The following is a 20,839-nucleotide window of genomic DNA, read 5'->3' on the forward strand; positions in this document are numbered from 1 at the left end:
GTTTGTTTCTTTATGTCTGCTACACACACGGATACTGAATGAATGTATTTGGGCTCGATACATGCATGTATTTTCTTTTTAGATTTCCAGTAGGCCTGTCACGATAATCAATAAATCAATTAATCATACGATAAATTAAAATGAGCTCGATAATTTTGCCGGCCTCGATAATTTCCATTTGCATGCTTGTTTGTTTTCCTCGTGTCTCTCACTAGAACCCTCTTGTCAGTCACTAGCCCCATTCACGCAGCCGTTTGCATGCGGGGATACTGCGCCAATTCTCCGCATCCGCCTTTGTGTGAACGTTTCAGATGCGGTGAGGGGTGAAATTTCGCTGCGCCTCCGGAGGTAGTATCAGAGGCGAAACGAGCCGGCGGCGCGGAGCGAGGGCGTGTTGATCTGATGGTGTTGGTGTCTGATAACTCTACAGATCCTTCACTCAACAAAATAAAGATAAATGTCCCACAAAGCAACGTTACAGGACCAAACAACAGGAACGTAGTAACTGGTCGTGTCTTTGGCAATTTATGTGAGGAAAAAAATACCGCAGTTATTCGTGGAGAAGTGTCTGTCAGCCTGTCGGTCTGACCGACTCTTCGTCACATTTCTGCCCGAAAAACAGCGTCTGTCCCCGGCAAAAAACTTTAACTCACCAAGTGTCTGTCAGCCTGTCGGTCTGACCGACTCTTCGTCACATTTCTGCCCGAAAAACAGCGTCTGTCCCCGGCAAAAAACTTTAACTCACCAAGTGTTTGTCGCGCGACGGTCAGTTACTGTTGTCATGGTGACGGTCAGCCCTCCCGACAAGACTCAGTGAACTTCATGAACCCCGCGAGTGAAATAGTCAGACAGCGTCCAGTTTACTGATGGCGATTATGTAATTATGTAAATTATAGAAAAACGTAACTTTGTCACTTTCCAGGATGTTTGGTGTGTCAGGATCTCAATTACAACACATTATAACAGCATCCATATGATTATAAACAGACAGCTGGTACATGTTTAGATTAACGGGGAAACACCTTGGAAAAAAACACATACGTCATCATCATCACGTGTACCGTCACGCCTCCGCATCGCTACAGACAATGGTGCTAATATTGTTGCTGCAATAAGGAACCGTGGCTGGCCATGGCTCAATTGCTTTGGCCACAGCCTCCATCTTTATTTATTTTGGATATTTAAAATGTCTTCTTCACATTCCAATGTTAAATATTCTTTAGAAATAAAGGTTTATTGATCTTTGAAAGGGTGTACTTGCATTATTATGCCATTATCATTATATTAGTTGAAAAATGGTCTCAAAGCGACAATATTATCGTTTATCGCAATAATTTCTAGGACAATTTATCGTCCAGCAAAATTTGTTATCGTGACAGGCCTAATTTCCAGGGTTTTTGCTGACTTTGCGCGTCAAAGCTGCAACAGTAAAAGAAAATTCAGTCATTATCTAGTCACCCCCAAGTCGGTTTAAGTTTCGTTGTCCACACACCATTTCTGGAGCTTTACAGACAAACAGTGTTGCAGCAATAACTGAAGTAGCTAGGGACTGGAAAAAAAACTGAAATAGCTCCATACAGCTCGTCTGGCATAATCCAAGTCTCCGCAATCACTGAGATCCCAAATTGATTTGGAAAGATGTTGAAAAGACTCTTGACGTGCTGTCGAGCTCGTGCACTCGCTTCAGACGGGTTGTGTTCTAACCCTTTTAGCTTTGCAGCTTCAGATGTAAATATCATCTTTTCAGATCTATTTGGGATTTTGGGGCTTCTGGAGACTTGGATTATGCTTGACAAGCTTTGTGGAGCCATTTTATATCTTTTTTCATCTACTTCAATTGCTGCTTCAGAATGCTGAAACGCTGTTTTGCAATATAGCTCCAGTTGAAATTTGGTTCAACTTTCTATTGACAGCGGGGTGAGTAGATTGTGACTGTGACTCACTCTTCAGTTCTGGGTGAATTTATCCTTTACGTTAATTGTCAAGCAAAAATGTCACTTGCTGGGTCCAGCTTCTTAAATGTTGCTGCTTTCCTTTGTCGTTTATGACAGTAAATGAAGAGTCTCTGAATCTTGGACTGTTGGTTGGACAAAAATGCAATTTGAAGATGCCACTAATGATGAGCATTTTTCGCATTTTTTGTGACATTTTGTAGATTAAACGATCAATCGTGAAAATAATCTTCAGGTTAATCAGTAATGATAATAATTGGTATATGCAGCCCTAATGTGCACATCTTGTTTGAGCGTTGTCTAGAAAAAAGACTTGTCATCCATAAGCAATTTTCTAAGGACAAAGCACATAATGTTTTTTATGTTATGCACGGTCAAACATAACACTTTATATGAAGATACGAAGATCTTCAGCTCATGGTGGATTTTAATAAACATGCCCCCCTCCCTTTTAATGTGGGAACAAAGAATATTGCGTTGGCCATTTAGTTATCAACATGCTATTCACTGTTCCATAGGATTTGTATCAGTAATTGAAATCCTCGACTCTGTCTCTTTATTACTGTTTATTGAGACTGTCTCTGCAGCCATCTGGCAGAAAACAAGCTACTCGTAGCCCTGAGAGGTCCACATTGACATTGGCATGCCTTATTATACTCTCAAATGTCACACTTGTTATGCCATTCGGTTTTTGTATGCGATTACTGTTGGCTTTGTTTGGATCAGACAAGACTTTTCTTTGAATATTTGTGTTGTGTTTGTGCACATCTTGTGCTTGGCACTCTCCCGTTTAATGAATGTGAATGGTGTTTTGTTTTCAGGTTTCTCCCACTCAGCTTTCACCTTTGGCATTGAGAGCCACATCAGCCAGTCCAACATCAATGGAACACTAGTGCCCCCTGCAGCCCTCATCTCCATCCTGCAGAAGGGGCTTCAGTATGTGGAGGCAGAAATCAGCATCAATGAGGTGAGGGCAGAGACCTGTTGTTACTGACTCTCACAGATGTTTTCTGTTGCTTAATGACAAATGGACAGACACAACATGCCAGGTTAACATGTTCAAATGTTTGTATTGTAGAAGAAGCAGGAAACACTCGCTTCTATAAATAATCACATTGCCCCATGATGCGTCATTAACTGCCTTTGTCCTGACAGGATGGTACAGTCTTCGATGGTCGACCAATCGAGTCGCTGTCGCTCATCGACGCAGTCATGCCAGATGTGGTGCAGACGCGGCAACAAGCCTTCCGTGACAAGTTAGCCCAACAACAGGCGGCCTGTGCCAACGCAGCTTCGACCTCTGGAATCCAGTCGAACACACCAAAGAATGGAGAAGCCACTCTCAACGGAGAGGAGAACGGCACTCACAACATGAGTAAGTTGACTCTTTAGTACTTTACTGAACTGACTGAAATGATGTGATCAAAAAGTAATAAAGTGGAGTAAAAAGAAAGGGACAAGCAGACAAGTCTCTAGTTTCTCGACCTGCAGCTCATAATAAACTGTATTTCTATTGAAATTTTAGATGATATAAGGAGCTTTTTGGCAAAAGTGTCAAGAATGAAGCTTCAACAGGGCTCCCATGGATCATGAGTTTTTCAGTTTGAGGGAAAATAAATATGGCCTTTTCAAGTTTTTGGAAATGGACATGGGTCATTGAAAGTGCTTTGAATTCATGTCACTTGTGCAAGAATACAAATTGAAGTTCTTCTTGATATATATTTTTAAATTGTTGTTTGAGGTTCTCCAAAGCCGCCTTGTTCTCATTAAAATGTTTTCACTGGTGTAACAGCAATTAACCTTGATATGTGCCTCAAAAGCTGTGTTGGCTCCTTGAAATTTCAGGGATTTGGGCCTAGAAAATTCAAAGTAAAATAGCTGGTTTCTTATTAAAATTTACCGTATCTGTTGTTACTTTTAACTCACATTATCATCACCATGGCAGAATTACAACATTGACTCTCAGTGTTTTCTCAGTTTCAAATAGAAATGGTGCATGCAACGACTGCATGAATAATACACAGTTATATCCACAGTATTATATGAATCTGTATGAAGAACAGGGGCGAGAATTCAAAGACAAGGCAGCAGCTACTCTTCCCACACTGTGTTTTGGCTCTGTGCTTTCATAAGAAAACAGCCTAGAAGTTGCATCCTTAAACCTACCAAACACAGATGACCTGCCATAATTAGCGCACAGCTTTACACAGAGAAACAACAACAGCCGTGTGGCTTTCACAGAATGTGATATCGTTCGCAGCTTCCTCTTTGAGTGAAACCAGAGAGGTGTAGATCAGGTGGAACTCTAAACAAGGGGAAGAGGAGTGGATGTTTGTGTCAACACATCACCTAGAAATTTAATTTGAACGTGTGGAAGACAACAGGAAGAGTCGGGTGTAAGAAAAGTACACAGGGAAGCTTTCACATAATCTTGAGGCTAGATTCTTTACTGTGGCTGGGTTCTCATTATACTGTGATAATTGTGTGCACTCCAAGTGGGTCAGTATTTTCAGACGGAGATAAATAAAAATAGCTCTGCCATATAGCAACCAAAACTTATTATTGATTTTCTTTGATATCTTCCTGTTATTTAAAGGCAGCCCTTCACCTCCTTTAACATTTGTTAACAATTCATATTCATAGAGGTGATCAGCAGTTTATCTATACCACTCTTAAAGGGTTATTCTGTTATTTTAATGGTCTATGGTTACATATTTTGGTGTATAAATGACTACAAGTACAAAAGGTTTTGGAATCGGTCCAGTAGATCGCCTTAATCTGGCAGCTGCATAAATGCAATGGTTGCAACATAAACCTTACTTACATTATTCTCTGACAACACTATGGGAAGGATTTAGATAGAGATGTACCAGTTATTGAAAGCGTAAAATCCTTTTTGTTTAATCAGAAAATGTATCGCTCTCTTCAAAGCCACCAGACTCCATTGACAAAAACAGTAATTTAACCACGCAGAATACTGGAGTTGTTGGTCTAACGCTGCCTTGATTGGTTAAGTAGTTTGTGATATTGTGTTACCTTTTAACACATTAGTTCAGACCCAGAGCCCAGGTTTAAAAATACCGTAATCATCCTTCAGGCTTGCTGACAAGTGCAGGCATGTGTGTTTGCATGCATGTGTTGATGCATATATAAATATGTGTGTGCCCACTCTCCTCAGATAACCACAGTGAGCCCATGGAGATGGATGTAGATGTGGAGATACCAGCCAGTAAAGCCACAGTGCTGCGAGGCCACGAGTCTGAAGTGTTCATCTGTGCCTGGAACCCTGTCAGCGATCTGCTGGCCTCAGGGTGAGTCTCTGTCTGTGCTGAAACTGATCTTAATTCACGCTGGATGAGTCATATTATATCGTATGCACGCTTTGGCTTTTATTTTGGAAGATATATGGCTTTATAAGATCCACCGCTGACAGCTTATGTTCCAATAATCTTTTGACCCCCCCTCCTGCTGCGTTGGTATTCTGTTCAGCTCGGGGGACTCCACCGCTCGGATCTGGAACCTGAACGAGAACAATAACTCCAACTCCACCCAGCTGGTGCTGCGCCACTGTATCCGAGAAGGTGGCCAGGATGTCCCCAGCAACAAAGACGTCACCTCACTAGACTGGAATGTAAGTTCCTGATCATCCGTCCACATCTCTCCTATTCTAGCTTTACCTTGTGGAAAACGGACTGAGCAGCTGAGGACGGTTAAATAACAGGTTTGTTATCTTTCCCTCCAACAGAGCGACGGGACTCTCCTGGCAACGGGCTCATATGATGGATTTGCTCGGATATGGACAAAGGATGGTATGTCCTCCATCGTTCCAACATGGTGTTGTTTCATTAGGTTTCTGGCATTGTGAATAATGCAACATCTGTGACATGTTCTGGAGGGATCTTTTTTCACAAGAAATTAATATGGGTCTTATCCATTAGGAAATCTGGCAAGCACCTTGGGACAGCACAAAGGGCCCATATTTGCACTCAAGTGGAACAAGAAGGGGAACTCTATTCTCAGTGCTGGTGTAGATAAGGTATGTCAGACAGTTTTTCTTTCTTTTAACAGACACAAAGAATAATAAAGCTCAATTAAATGTCTTTAGAATAACATTTTTTTTGGTGTCCATAAACTACCATGCAAACTGCTCTGTGTTAACAGTTAATCTTCTTTACGGTATAAAGTCGATACAGCCAGAGAACCCTGAAATTATTAATGTCTTGCATATGTTATTAAATATTTCACAATATTATATCATAGCGTCGTTTTAGCATGGAGCCAAATCTATTAGATAAAACTTTATTCATAATTAAGTGAGACAAAATGGAATCTGTACAAGTTATTTACATTAATTGCAGTTTTTGTGCTACAGTGACGTGTTATTTTGTGCATTATTCTTTGAAAATAAAGCTGTGTATCAGAGAGAAGTTGAACAGGCAGAGAAAAGAAATTCAACTTACAAAGACACACCAAGGACGATGACTATGACGCTAGATGCATCAGTTATGTGTTTACCCTACCTACCTATTTAGTGTTTAATTCAAGGCCTGGCATTCCTTTGGAGTACCTCTTAAAAAGCCTTTAATATGTCATTATGTTTATAATGATGCATTCAGAAAAGCTGTATTCATTTGTTGAAATGCTCCATTTCATTTTCTAGACGACAATCATTTGGGACGCACACACAGGAGAAGCCAAGCAGCAGTTCCCTTTTCACTCAGGTAAAGCGAGTTCACTGTGTATCGAGAACAATAAAAGCTTATTATTGTAGATAATAAATAGGATCCAAAATGTTTCCTTCTTGGGCTCATAAACCTCAGCAACCCCTTAATGAACCTGTGCATTCAATTGTTTCACAGCCCCAGCACTGGATGTCGACTGGCAGAACAACACCACCTTTGCCTCCTGCAGCACAGACATGTGCATCCACGTATGTCGCCTTGGCAATGACCGGCCCCTCAAGACCTTCCAGGGCCACACGGTAAACAGCTTTTTCTCTGTTGCTCATCTGACCTCATACCACACTCGCTCCCTTGACAGTCAAGCTAACAAGTTTTTGTGTTTGGCAGAATGAAGTTAATGCCATTAAATGGGATCCATCGGGCATGCTACTTGCCTCCTGCTCAGATGATATGACCTTAAAGGTAAGACTAGTCCTCAGTCTGAGAGGTTAGAGACAACAGACGTCAGTGGTGATTTTTATTCAGACATAATTTGCTGTTGCAGATTTGGAGTATGAAGCAAGAGTCGTGCGTCCATGACCTCCAGGCTCATAGTAAAGAGATCTACACCATCAAGTGGAGTCCCACAGGCCCCGGCACAAGCAACCCCAACTCCAACATCATGCTCGCCAGGTAGGAAATCTCTCACACATAACACACACTTACAGGTTTCAAACAAAATATTGAAAGTTTGGAATATGCTCCAATAAGGGTAGGAATATGCTGGAATTCAAATGCTTGATTTGCAACATACTGGGTGTTTCATCTACAGTCAATCAACCAAAAATCTTTTGATATTTGCAATGAAACAATCCTCTCGTCATATTATTTGTTGTCTCCTGGTGGAAAAATTGGAAAGCATTAACTAATCATGATCACAACATACAGTCAAAGCAGGGATGTACAAATTACCGAAATTGCAATATGTCCAAGTGCAATATTCAAGTTGCAGAAGCTGCAATTTCTTTTTTGGTTTGTTTGTTTGGTAAATACCCAAACAAATGTCACTTCATCATGATTACTATTAAAATCATGACAATTTTTTTGAGTAGAAATAAAAAATGTAATGCAAAATGTATCATTCCCACTAATAGTGAATCATATCGCAATCACAATATCCGTCAAAAAGAATTGCAATGTGATTGTTTTTACTATATTGTGCTACCCCAAGTCAAAGTTATTATAAACAGCTGGTAAAATAAACAAAGTGACATTATACATTGTTTGCTGTGGGTATGAAGGAATCCTGTTAACTTATTCACTCTCGATTTTTTGGTAACAATCTACATGTGATGATAAAGGATTTGAGTCTGTAAATTGTTGGTTTAGTCACCTTGAAAGTGCTTGAAAACAACTTGAAATTCACTCTTAAAAAGCTGTATGAACCCTGCGTTACACCTGCGATATCAATTTTAAGTCCCAAGTTTGTGTGCTCAGAACAAAATACGTACGTGTGTGTGGGAATGGGACACTTGACATGGCCTAGTATTCAGAAGAAACCCTGTTCTTGTTATTATCAGTGGCCTACAACCCTAAACCCTGACCCAGATGTGCATGCATGTGTAAACGTTCAAGTTCGAGTACGACAGGAATTTACAGCCCTCGCTGACAACCCATCGCACCTGCATATAGTTCACACTGGCAATAAAGCTGTCATTATTATCACCACTTCCTGGAAGGAACTTGATAATCTTAAAGTAAATGCCACCGTTGAACTCTACGTGTGCAATACATTTTAATTGACTTCAGTTTTGCTCCAGACATTATATCCTTCTGAGTTCACTTTAATTTGTTGCCGAGGGCACCCGTAGAAGATTAGCCCTGGTACCCAGGTACTATTTATACCTGGGTGAGGAAGATGTGTTAATTGAAATCCTCCTCCTTTATATCACCATTGGTTTTCAACAGTGTTTCTGTTTTGGAGTCAAAGATGCAGTTTGTCAAGTTCACACATTTTTTCATTTTTTTGGCATAGTATCAAAGTGTGACCTTTGTTGTGTCGTGTTTCTACTTATAGAAGCTCTGATTGATGATGTTTCTGAGATGTTTTTACTTGTTAGAATTGTGAAATTGTGGAGGACAAGATGTTCTGATGCAGAAACAACTAACACATGATAACGATCTAAAGCTTTTGGCGTTCATTCACTGCAGCATAAATCCTTGGAAATAATGACCTATGCTGTTGAGAGGCATTTTGCAGGCAGGTTACAGAGTTGTAGTTTTGATCATTTTAATGATTTGCAGAGATTTTTTCCGATACGGATAAATGTTTTATCTTACAAATACATACAAAAAAATCCATTTAAGAAATGGATGATCTTTAGGAGTCCTTGGTTCTGCTATAATCTATGCACTTTCTTTTCCCACAGCGCCTCTTTCGACTCGACAGTACGACTTTGGGATGTCGAGCGGGGGGTTTGTATTCACACGCTGACCAAGCACCAGGAACCCGTCTACAGTGTGGCCTTCAGCCCCGACGGCAAGCACCTGGCCAGCGGCTCCTTTGATAAGTGTGTCCACATTTGGAACACCACGGTGAGCGTCTGATTTAAATGGAAGAAGATTCATTGTGATCAGTACATCGTGACAGAGTTGGTCATTTATTTGTTTGCACTGTTGTTTCAGACTGGAGCCTTGGTGCACAGCTACAGGGGCACTGGTGGGATCTTCGAGGTGTGCTGGAACGGCACTGGGGACAAAGTTGGTGCCAGTGCGTCAGACGGCTCGGTATGCCTAATCGTTTACAACAATTTGCAGCTCACTCATTTATTTCCTTTTTTAGGGTTTAGTGCGAATAAAATCAGCTCAGAAAAAGTATTTCTAGTACTAAGAACAACAAGTTAAAAAAAATGACATGTTGCTTGTAATGTATTATTAAAGCTACCTTCTCTTTCCCCCTTAGGTTTGTGTTCTTGATCTCCGAAAATAGCGGACGTGAGACTTTGATGATGAATCCTGGAATGTGCAGCAAATTGCCTTCTTCTGACATCAGCAAACAAACTGTCACTGCTCGAGAAGAGCCGTAAGGTGGAATGAAACAAAACCAGTTTACCGCAGCAGCTGCTGAGGAGCCGACACCAGCTGACTCCAGTGCACCTTACAGTTTGTTGATGTGTGTTTTATGATACGCCTATGTGAAACACGTTCGTCAAGAGATCCCTAAGACTGGACTAAATCCAACTCCCTGGGTGCATCCACGTTTTAAAAGGTTTCTAATGAGGAAGTGCTGCGATCCCTCCGGGCCTCTGGTCCAGCCGTTATCGGGGTGAAAGGGTGGAAACACAAAGATGAGTTTTATATAAAGAGAAAAGTGTTAATGAGACACACGTGTTTGGCTGTCAAAGGCAACAAATTGTGAAAGAAAAGGCTGTGGTTTTAGATTTCCTCTGAGCAAATGTTACTTCATGGGACGTGATAAAAGTAACAGATACTGAAGCACTGGTTTGTCAGTCGACAGGGTGCTGTACTCTACTCAGTGGAGAATAGTTTGTTTCAAGAGTGCTTCTTGCTTTTTTTGGTCTATTTTCCACAGATGGACTTTTGAAAGTCAAAACTGAATGTGCCGCTGCGAGGTTAGTTCTTAGCTCACGTTTAACACCAGGAAAACCTGCCAAGAAACAGTCCTAACCTCCTAAAATGACCTGCTCAGTTCACTCAAGATTAGAAAACGTCATTTTGTGGACAAGATGTGAAAAGTGTGGTTTACAAAGAGAATTTTCTCCCTTTTTTGGATGTAAATTTAAGAATGTAAAGATATGTAAATTAGATTAATACACAGACTTATATACTGTGTATATATGTTTATATACAGTACACTTTATTGCCATCCTGTAGGGGCTCATTAATGGCTAGAGCGGTCACATCTTTGCTGACAAAACGTGATGAGACCTCTTTTTAAACAAAGTGCATGTCTCATCAGCTCCTTTTAATACAGTCTTTTTCAACTGGGCCAATCACATCCGATGCATCAAGTTATTTTGTTTTTCAGCGAGTCGCAAATGGCATTGACGCAGATGTGTTAAGCAGCTTTGCTTTCCACTACTGATCCCTGAAAGCCACGGAGGAAATGTGCACCTCATTCACCTGCATTCAGGGAATCCTCTGGGGGGGAAGAGTCATCACAGTCCTCTGCTTGATTTCTGCTTTAACTGTGTATTGTATGTGGAACAGGACATCATGCAGGAAAACAACACCTGCTTGATTAGCATTACCATGGTTTCTCTTTGGCACTTTCCTCTGAGCAATCTACTGAAAATTCAGAGCACATTTTGGCCAGAAGGTGGAGGTGTGGAGGTCAAGCAAAAGTCCTGCTGTTGCTTTAAAAAAAAAAAAAACTCTGATTGGTCTCGTTAAGTCCCACCGAACGCTGCCGGATGATCAGATTTGGTCAGATTTGAAATGCCTGTGTCGTGGGCAGTAAGTCTGCCTCCCTCTACTTAGTGGGATCTCATGTAAAAGATCTTCAAACTAACTCGCCACCACTTTGATTTGCCTTTTTTTCTGGTCCCTTTTCCTTTCAGTCAACTTCTGCTTGAGCTATGTGAAGTGCACTTTTTGTAATGGGCGGTTCAGCAAATGTTCAGATTTTGCTGAAAGTGAAGGGCCAATGTTTTATTTTTGTCTTTTTTTCTCCCTCTTTTTTTAATTGTCACATTTGGATATTAAAGGTCCAGTGTGTAGGATTCAGGGGGATCTATTCATAATTATGTTTTCATGAGTGTTTAATCACCTTAAATTAAGAATCGTGGTTTTCGTTACCTTAGAATGAGCCTTTTATACCTACAGAAGGAGCCTTCATGTTTTCCACGTTTTAAGCGGCCGCTGTAGAGGAGGGTGAGACGCTGCAACCTCACCGCTAGATGCTACTAAATCCTACACACTGGTCCTTTAACGGGTGGTTCATTGTTTTCTGACTTTTTCATTTGAGAGCCATTATTGTCTGTGTCAGACTGAGAATTGGGCTGTGGGTTGGTGGCCTTTCTTGGCATGCTAAGGAGCCCAAAAATGGATTAAGTGCTGTGACAGCTACTATCTCTCTCTCTCTCTCGCACCCTGGTCCAGGGTGTGGTCACCTGTTTCCAAGACAAAACGTTGAAGTCATTCAGTGTCTCAAATAAATCACTCTATTTTGATATCAGAAAACATGGAGACTGTGTCTTTAATTGAGTGTTCTTCAAAGCTCGGGTGTTTAAAATTGCTATGCAGCCCCTCAAAAGACAAAGAAAGTGTGACCAACGAAACCTTAAGAAATATTTTGGATATTTAATGTTATAAAATGGATGTGTGCAAAAATACAAGATGGACAGTTCGAAATACAGTAAATTGTCATTACATTCTTTGGGAGCTTAATGGAAAGATTGTGTATCACAAAACCAGCAACTAATTCAATGAATTTTCCATGGGGAAATCTTTCCTCCAGCACTTAAGGCACTTTTAAAGTCTGCTATCAGTTATATAAAAAAAAAATGTAATTTTCTAACTTTGGGACTGTTCAGCTGCTGTACCGTTGATGTAAAACCAAACTGTGCTGCAGACAGATTTAAAAAGCTTAGGAAGAAATAAAAGGCTTGGAATCAAGAATTAGACTTATCCTGTCGCACCAACTAATGAAATCTCATGACCAGTTAATACCTGGGACAATAGAGACTAAGAGGAGACAATCTAAAACAAAAGTAGCTTATAAAAAAAACAATGTCACACAGGAAAAGTAGAGGGAGGCGGGTTGTTGATGACCCCAGCTAGTGCCTCACAGAGTTCTCCAAGGATTCTCCATCAGCGTCTACATCGTCATAGTCTCGTAGCTCGCTGGAAATGTTGATTTCAACTGTACTAGACTCTGAACCTAGCAAGACAAAATAGGGGCAGGTGTTACTGCACAGGACACCTTCACAGCCTATAAAACTGCTGATCCATTGAGATATTCACACATCCCTTCATAAAATGTGTGCATGGATTCACAAATGTATTTTGGGAATTTTATCATGCAAGTGCAGTTTTTAATGTGGACATTTTAATGCATCGCTCTTGCCATGAGTCTTTTTCAGTCTATGACCGAAAAACAGATTGAAGGCTTTATAAATGACTAAAAAAACATAAATCTTTTAAAAGATTAACTTTATTTCTGACTGAATAGTGACACAAAACAGTGATTTTGTACATGATCCTCTTGGTGCACAAACACAAGCTTGTATAAAATGGTATAAAATGCTTTACAAAATCATCCCAAAATACATTTAATTGTATCAACAGGTAGCTACTGCAAAGTTCACCACAGGCATGGATGCATGTGTCCCAAACTAAATAAAATTAATCTCTGCTTCATATAAGGATTTGTAAATAAATACTTCAATGTGCTTTTCTGCTCAAGTCACACCTAAAGGATAAGTTCACCCAAAAATCAAAATTCCGTCATTATTCATCTATCAGCCCCATGTCAATGGAAAGTCGGGGAAAATTTTGTTGTCCATTAAACAAAAACAGCATTGCAGCATTCTCCAAAACAACTGACGTAGATGGGGACTTAAAAAAGGAAAAAAGTTTTTTAGCTTTAAAACAAGTCCCCATCCACTTCAGTTGTTCAGCAGAATGCTGCAACACTGTTTTGATGCGAAGCTCCAGAAATATTCTGTGGACTACAAAACTTCACCTGAAGTTCCATCAGCATGGGGACGAGCAGATGACTGAATTTTAAATTTTGGGATGAAGTAAAGATCTTTAAGATCAAATCTTATCAAAGTGAGGCCCCATCACCTTGAAACTGAAGCAGCCATCCTTAATGTGATTATTTATACCTCAAATTATTTCTACTGTAACAGGTCAGAATGTCCTGTGGGTAAAATCCCAATGTCATCACTCAGCTACAATAAAAGTATAAATATTGACATTTATATCCAGGAAATGCACATCAGTGTACAGACTACATGCAGCACATACGATTATATGCAGTGAGCAAGGACAAATGTATAAAAATATAGATAAACCAGGTAAAATATGCTCAGCTGCCAGTTAGGTACAACTAGCTACACCTAAAGCACATACAGCAGTCAAAGATGGCACAAAATGACTATAAAGTTGAACCAACATCTTTCTTCTAAAGTTTGTTTTGCCAGATTGCATTTCTCTGAGCAAGGTGTCCCACAAAGATTGGCAACTGAGTGTATTTAACCTGGTTTATCTACATGTTTTTAACAGCCTCTCCTCTCTCTGCATATCATCTTATATCAGTAATAACATTAAAACGCTGTGATGACTCGGCACCCAAGCAGCATGCTTGACAGAATTTTGCATACATATCAAAGTTGTACAGTAAACAAGCATGTCCTGCTACGGTGGATTAAGAATAGTAGCAACACTGTTGTCATCTGCTTATTATTTATTAAAAGAATGTGTAACTTTCTGTGCAATGTGAAGTATTTTATCATCAAACTTTTTTCTGCTCGATATCTCCAGAGCTCTGCAGCTGAAACTAATTAAATCACAATGATAAAAAGCTTTCCCCAGTGGATGCCATAGTGGTATCACCCAAAAGAAAATACATCTGATATAGAGCACGGCATCAGGAGACACCATGTAACAGAGCTTCACCAGCCCTGATATACAGGTGAGCCGTTACTGCCAGTGAACGCCCAATTACCTTCTGAGAGGACACTGATGCCGTCGGAGTGGTGCTGCCCGTTGCCCATCGTGTTCTTCTTGGAGTCCTGGATGTGACTCTGGTAGAGCAGAGTGCTTCCCACCATGGGATTGTGGCCCGCTGCGTTGGGCACTGAAGTAGAAACAGAGTCCCAGGCCAGCTCCCTCCTCCTCTGCAGGCTGAAGTCCACGTCGAAGCCTGTCCAGCCGTGAAAGGCCAGCGTGTTCAGGAAAGCTTGCATGGGGTTCAGGATGCCCTATAATAGTGAAAATACAGAATAATATAAGGTGTTGGATAATGATAAAACTAATCTTCTTCATTCTGTTTGCTGATATTTGTCCACCCACCATGATGAACCACGTGATGAGGGCTGCGTTTCTGATATCCCTGAAGCCGTTGTCATTGATGTCTGTCTGCATCTCCAGGTAGAAGAGGAGGCTCTCATTGATGATGTTGGGAACCCAGCTGAAACATCACACATGAATAATAATATGTCTCAGTAACAGCTACAGTTGTAAATATAAATGTATTAAACTTTTGATCAAATGAATATGTAGTATACAGTCTTTTGTGGCTCCAGAGGAAGCTGCATGTAATCTGATAAATTGCCTCCAGTGATGTCACTCAGTGGCTAATTTGCATCGTGGGTAATGTAGGCACCAGGTTTTGAAGATGAGTCCGCTGGTCAAGCTTTGCACTCTTATTTAACTTATTATGAACAGTTATGATCATTCGATACAGCAGAACCAGAGATCGACTTTTTTCATTCCAAGCATTCTTCTTCCTTTTCAAAACCTGCAACATACGCTACCCACAATGCAACTTAGCCCTTGAGATACATCACCAGAGGCAACATCTGATAACACACAGCTTCCTCTGAAGCCAGAAAAACCCTAATACACATGTATTACACATGAACACCATGTCTGCACCTTGAATATGGTGGAAGTTGACATTAACCTCATGAGGTAAGTCAACGCAGACTTCTCAAATCAAACTGCTTTCAAACTGCATTACCATGAACAATTCAGTAAAAATGACAAAATAAATGCAAACCTGATGTCTGAAGCAATGGATTACACAGCTCAAGCAAGTCTCAAGTGTCTGTCTTTTGATTTTCATACCATAAACAGTCTGTTCAGCCTGAATTCAAAAATAATTCTTGGTAAAAATGTTAAGAATGTGTGAATTTCATTACCATTGGACAGAGCCATGCAAGCTTTTTCCCTGCTTCATATTTACCGTATAACGTGAAAGTACAGATCCTCTCAACTAACTCTCGGCAAGAAAGTATACAAGTGTAAATGTCAAACTATTAAGTGTATGCTCGATGATAAAGAACGGTAACATACCAAATAAAGAACACCAGCATTATCTTAAAGAAGCGTATTTTTATCTCGGTGGCCAGCCGCCTCTCGTTTTCAGTGTAGATTCCTTGTCGTCCTTTTAGTAAAGATGTCACTGCAGGTTGGAAGGAGAGAAGAGGTGGTCAATGAATGTCATGTGTGAGAAAGTGTTTGACATCAAGAGATTCAGAGCGAGGAACTGACCTGCAGATATGGTGCGACTGAAGAAGACAGGATTGGCCACGAGGACGAGCAGCATCGGTGCGTACGTGGTGACATAGTGTGGGATGGCGTGCTGGAGGCCTTGTTCGCAACTGAAAAAAATGCAACATAAAATTTGAATTAGCATCAGCATCACAGCTAAAGCTAAAGAAGTACTATAATGTGGCGACTGCATGGCCGAAACAGGGAAACAAACATTTTTCTGTCACCACAGATTGTCCCTTGTATATTTGACAAGTGATCCACAGTCTTTTCTTGTAAACAGACCATAATCACATGGCGACCATTTTCCTCTGATGTCACACTCAGCTCAAATGCTGCAATAATGTCATGCTGCTGTAGAGAACCTTGACAATTATTCATGTCACCTCTTCCCAGCTGTTCAGCAATTTAACAGACAACATTTAGGTTCAATCCGGAGCGACGTTGGTCAATATTTCAAGATTAAACAACCCGTTAGTTACCATTACACAACAGCTAATGTTAAACAATTAACATTCAGCTGCTTCCTGGCTAACGTTACTGTTTGATGATACAACAAAGTAAGTGTTCAAGATGCACATTGATATTTCAGAACAAGCAATATCTGACACCTTTCCACGCATACTGTGTAACACAAATGGTAGTGTTAGCTAGGAAGAGGTTGAATGCTAACGTGAGCTGTTGGTAGGTAGCTAATGGATTATCAAATATGTGTTTTACATTGAAATATGGGCCTAATGTTCCTGGCCCAAAGTGTTGAAACGATAACGAATTCTCACATTCTCTACATTTACATGACTTATAACCTAGAACAGAGCAGTCGGACATCATCCCATCATTTGAGCTTCCCACCCTGAGCATGATTTCAAAGGAAAATGGCTGCTGGGAGAAAAGAAAGTGACAAACAAAAAAGTTCATCTTCTTTGTTTATCTCATGACAAGACCAGCAGATGCTGAAAGGTGCTTGATGGTGTAATTAGGAACAACAAAGAGTCTTACTCGGAGATGGATGGGTAATAGAGCATGGCCACTCCTTCAATGCACAACAGCACAGCCAGACCCCACGTAATCATGTGGTAGAGGATAATGGTGCTGATGGGGAAAGAAACAGAGTCATGAGACTGAGCTCACAACTCATGCTGCAGCTCTGTATCTTGATGATTGTTCTTTTTTTTTTTCTTTTCTGTGCCGGCAGCAAATGTAGAACACAGACTGGGGGGAGGAAAGCATATTGTTGGCCCACTGAAACACAAGAAGAATATTAAAGAACTGTGACTCAGACTACTTTCTCTGCAACAAATAGTGAAAGAAGAGGCATTAAAGGAGAAGTTCACCCACAAATGAAAAAATATTCTGTATCCACTCACTCCCAAGCTGATGGAAATATTTGTAATAACAAAGGACAAAAACATTTAAAATATAGCAAGTCTGGTGTAATCCAAGTCTCTAAAAACCCAGAGATCCCAAAATGATTTGTAAAGATGTTATTTACACCTTTGACACGCGGTTAAGCTTGTGCACCTACTTTAGACCGGGTGCATGCTAACACTTTTAGCTTAGCAGTTACAGTGAAGATTTTGACTATTGATGTGAAGACTTTTGCTTTCAATGGGGTATAAATAACATCTTTTCAAATCAATTTGGGATGTCGGGGTTTCCGGAGACTTAGATTACGCCAGAATAGTTGCATAGAACCATTAAATCCATTTTTGTTGTTGTTTTGAAACAAGTCCCCATCTACTTCAGTTGTTTAGGAGAACGCTGCAGCGCTGTTTTGCTGTGAAGCTCCAGAAATGTTTTTTTTATGCAATACAAAACTTCACCCACCTTTCCATCAGCATAGCTGTGAGTAAATAATGACTGAATTTTCATTTTTGGGAGAACTTCTCCTTTAAATCTCTTGTAGACAGTGACGCGAAGTGAGAGCACAGTTTAAAGCTCTGTGCTTCATCTTGTTGAGGTGATAATGACTTGTGTCAGATGGAGGGTGAGGTTCAGAGCACCTGATTCCTGCTGATGTTTTCACCACCAGGAAGACGTCAACGGCGTAACAAAAGGTCCACCAAAAAGAGGCGCTGAAAAACAACTGGATCCACATCTGTAACACACGAATTGGAAACAGTATTCTTATTACCTCATAGCTATAATCATTCTGATTATAAGAAGTATGTGTGTAATTGTGCTTAATTTTTGACGCTAATCTGTTATCTCTGCCTTTTCAGTCACAAAGGATGCATTGTAGTAGCTTAACAGCTGGCTATGCACATGATTGCTGATCACGCATTAAAGCAAATGACTGCTTTTACTCATGAAATCTGGATTTTTCACAATGACCTCCCTTTCAAATGTCAAATGTCAATCTTCTAGCAAACAAGAAACATTTGCACGCTGGAAGTCTGAAGTGAACTGTTTGATAGCCGGACAGGGTGATGCTTTGTCCTACATACCGCGCTGCCGACACAGAAGACCTCTGGCCAGACATCAGTGCTGTTTGCCACTGAGATGTGGTCAATGATGTTTGGCAGGCCAAGCCAGACAGATGACCTGATGATGATACCTGGCAGAGGAAAACAACACATGATCTTTAACTGTAACTGTTGAGGAAATTAGACGATTCCTGCTCGGCAAGGCAGAGGGAGGAATAAACAGAAGAGGGGATGTGAAATTACTTAACTTGTTTGTTCTCGGAATTATTAAGTGAATTTATTAATTAGATTCAGACATGGAGTCCTTGTAATAGCAGCTTTGTATCATGGAAATATGAACTGCCTCCAGGTGTGTTTTATGGGGGTGTTTCCATTTCCTACACCCTCACTGCGGAATGGAAACATGGGAGCTCTCCCACAACCTTAATGTGATGCAGGCTGCATGCTGTTGTGTATTTTATTTGAAATGGTGCTTCACGCTGTTAGTTTGCAGCGGTGAATGTACATGACCTCATCTGCCTTCTCCAAGGGCAGAGGAAAGTTATGAATGAGCAGTTCAAGTGTCGGCCGTAGAATGTGAAAATAATCTACAGCCTTTTCTGTAACTTATCAGTCACTTTAAGAACAACGCTGCATTCGTTTGATGATGAATATAACTACTTCTCCAAACTGGGCACTTTGTGATTTGAATCATCATCAGGACTTTTTTAACCGTTAGCTAACAAAAGGGCAACCTGTAATTCACTGCAGCGGAAATGAAGACTGGTGATGATTATAAATGTGTTATATTGTATCGTGTGGTGTTGGTTGGTTGGTTGGTCACTCTTTAATAGAGATTTTATCTGTTGCGTGGATGAATGGGGCAGGCCATTTCATGCTCGAGGCTAGGAAGGAGGCGATTTACCCAGCTAGAAATATGATATTAATTTTTACTCACATTTTGTCTTTTTTTTTACTCCACAGTGCACTTTTGAGTTAATTTCCTGCATGTACAGTCAGTGGTGATCCCATAGTCTGTGGATATCTGGAAATATGTCCAGCAGGGCCCTCCAGCCAGCGTTGATCCCCATTATGTTATAAATAATCTTACAGAACTGATAAATGTGCAAAATCTTAACTTTTTTAAATTTCAAACACTGAAATGAGATGAATTTTCAAATATAAAAAACACTGTGAACCAGAACACTGAAATCCTAAATAAATAGATCCACACTGTGTTTAACCCACATTATAAGGCCTGTGCTCATCAACACATAAAGCAATGATTTATGTGTTGCAACTGATATTTTAAAAATATATTTTAAATATATTTTAAAAGTAACTAATAAAGGCTACTTCTTTGTCATCTGTGGAGAAAGCCCCCAGACTCCCTTATAAAAATCCCAACTTTTAAGACTTGTTGCGTAAGGAGAAACTTTATGAACTTTGTGAAATGCTGTCTTCAACACATTCTTGACTATTTAGGCCTATTTGTTAATTCGGCGAGTGGTATACATGAAGATATTTCTTTCTTTGTGTAAAAAACGTTTGTTTCAGTGATGTAGGTGCACGTTTGCACAAAATGGGTCAGGGTTAAGAAGGGATCAGTTGCAGGTGTATCCTTAATGCTACTTATCTGTATTTGTTACCATCGTTATCATAATGGTAGTGCTGATTAAAATGTTAACGCATTCATTAATTAAGAGAGGGTACAAATATTTGTTTTATGTGTTATTATTCGTTTATGTACCTCTTTTATTACCCTGATACTGAATGTCTATAAGTTATGATACTGACAGTAGCTACCTGTTGATGAATACCTGCAAACTGTGAAGGAATTGGTCACAAAAAAAGAACAATGCTGCTTTCAACTCAACACATGCCAATAAAAAGAAAGGTTTGCAGTTGTTATGAGTCATTTCATTACTCACTTGAGAGGAGCATGATTCACTCTTTCGTTCTGAAATAAGCTGCTTCTCTATTATGCACAAACTTTATCTGAGCTGGTGTTTGAGTTTTACAGTTTGTAATCAGGTTGGCTGGAAAAAGAGTGACATGTTCACAGCCTGTTTTATTGAATCCAAATGTTGCAACAGCTCATGTGGGATCACTTTATACCGAAAAACAAATCTTTTTCTTTTTTATGCCAGATAAATTACATTTTTTAACATAATTATCTTTATTTAATTTCATGCTTTGCGTCATGGGGCTTTGCTTAAATCTCTTACCAACACACATTAAGGCTGAAAGAAGAACCCTGTGCATCTTTAAAAGACAGTTTTCATAGCTGTACTAAACTTATGTTTAATGTCTCCTCTCTGTTTGGATAAGGCACGCACATATGGCGCAACAATGGAGTTTAAAACAACACATCTGCGTGCGTAATTGGCACCAGCGAGCAACCACGTTGTGAAATCTACTCGCCCTTTCTCTCTCTGTAAAAAAAAAAAAAAAGTAGGTCAGCCTTTCTTTACCTGCACATCCCAGTATGTCACATACACTGATGATGAACAGTATCCGGGAGGAGGACGCGGGCCTGGGCAGAGGATACTGTCCCAGTCGTCTGTATCCTTTGCGT

At 40.2% G+C, this 20,839-nt stretch overlaps 2 protein-coding genes across 2 annotated transcripts in view; one reads left to right on the plus strand and one right to left on the minus strand.

The window, feature by feature from the left end:
* Window positions 1-11,815, plus strand: part of tbl1x (transducin beta like 1 X-linked) — a 28,151-nt gene extending 16,336 nt beyond the window's left edge. Inside the window, exons 3-15 of the mRNA XM_073473666.1 lie at window positions 2,774-2,919; window positions 3,108-3,327; window positions 5,131-5,263; window positions 5,442-5,583; window positions 5,698-5,761; window positions 5,891-5,988; window positions 6,613-6,673; window positions 6,812-6,933; window positions 7,022-7,096; window positions 7,179-7,306; window positions 9,043-9,208; window positions 9,299-9,400; window positions 9,576-11,815. Of these exons, the coding sequence (XP_073329767.1) occupies window positions 2,774-2,919; window positions 3,108-3,327; window positions 5,131-5,263; window positions 5,442-5,583; window positions 5,698-5,761; window positions 5,891-5,988; window positions 6,613-6,673; window positions 6,812-6,933; window positions 7,022-7,096; window positions 7,179-7,306; window positions 9,043-9,208; window positions 9,299-9,400; window positions 9,576-9,602 (1,484 nt within the window). The 3' untranslated portion in view covers window positions 9,603-11,815. The remainder of the gene's footprint in view (window positions 1-2,773; window positions 2,920-3,107; window positions 3,328-5,130; window positions 5,264-5,441; window positions 5,584-5,697; window positions 5,762-5,890; window positions 5,989-6,612; window positions 6,674-6,811; window positions 6,934-7,021; window positions 7,097-7,178; window positions 7,307-9,042; window positions 9,209-9,298; window positions 9,401-9,575) is intronic.
* A 471-nt stretch (window positions 11,816-12,286) lies between these two features.
* Window positions 12,287-20,839, minus strand: part of gpr143 (G protein-coupled receptor 143) — a 13,650-nt gene continuing 5,097 nt past the window's right edge. The window contains exons 2-10 of the mRNA XM_073473101.1: window positions 20,736-20,839; window positions 18,304-18,413; window positions 17,860-17,954; window positions 16,856-16,948; window positions 15,857-15,966; window positions 15,659-15,767; window positions 14,654-14,771; window positions 14,307-14,562; window positions 12,287-12,515 (exon numbers count right to left, since the gene is read on the minus strand). The exon at window positions 20,736-20,839 is cut by the window's right edge and continues 154 nt beyond it. Coding sequence (XP_073329202.1) covers window positions 12,412-12,515; window positions 14,307-14,562; window positions 14,654-14,771; window positions 15,659-15,767; window positions 15,857-15,966; window positions 16,856-16,948; window positions 17,860-17,954; window positions 18,304-18,413; window positions 20,736-20,839 — 1,099 coding nt within the window. The 3' untranslated portion in view covers window positions 12,287-12,411. The remainder of the gene's footprint in view (window positions 12,516-14,306; window positions 14,563-14,653; window positions 14,772-15,658; window positions 15,768-15,856; window positions 15,967-16,855; window positions 16,949-17,859; window positions 17,955-18,303; window positions 18,414-20,735) is intronic.

The sequence above is a fragment of the Pagrus major genome, chromosome 9 (genome assembly GCF_040436345.1).
Source record: "Pagrus major chromosome 9, Pma_NU_1.0".
Lineage (NCBI taxonomy): Eukaryota > Metazoa > Chordata > Actinopteri > Spariformes > Sparidae > Pagrus > Pagrus major.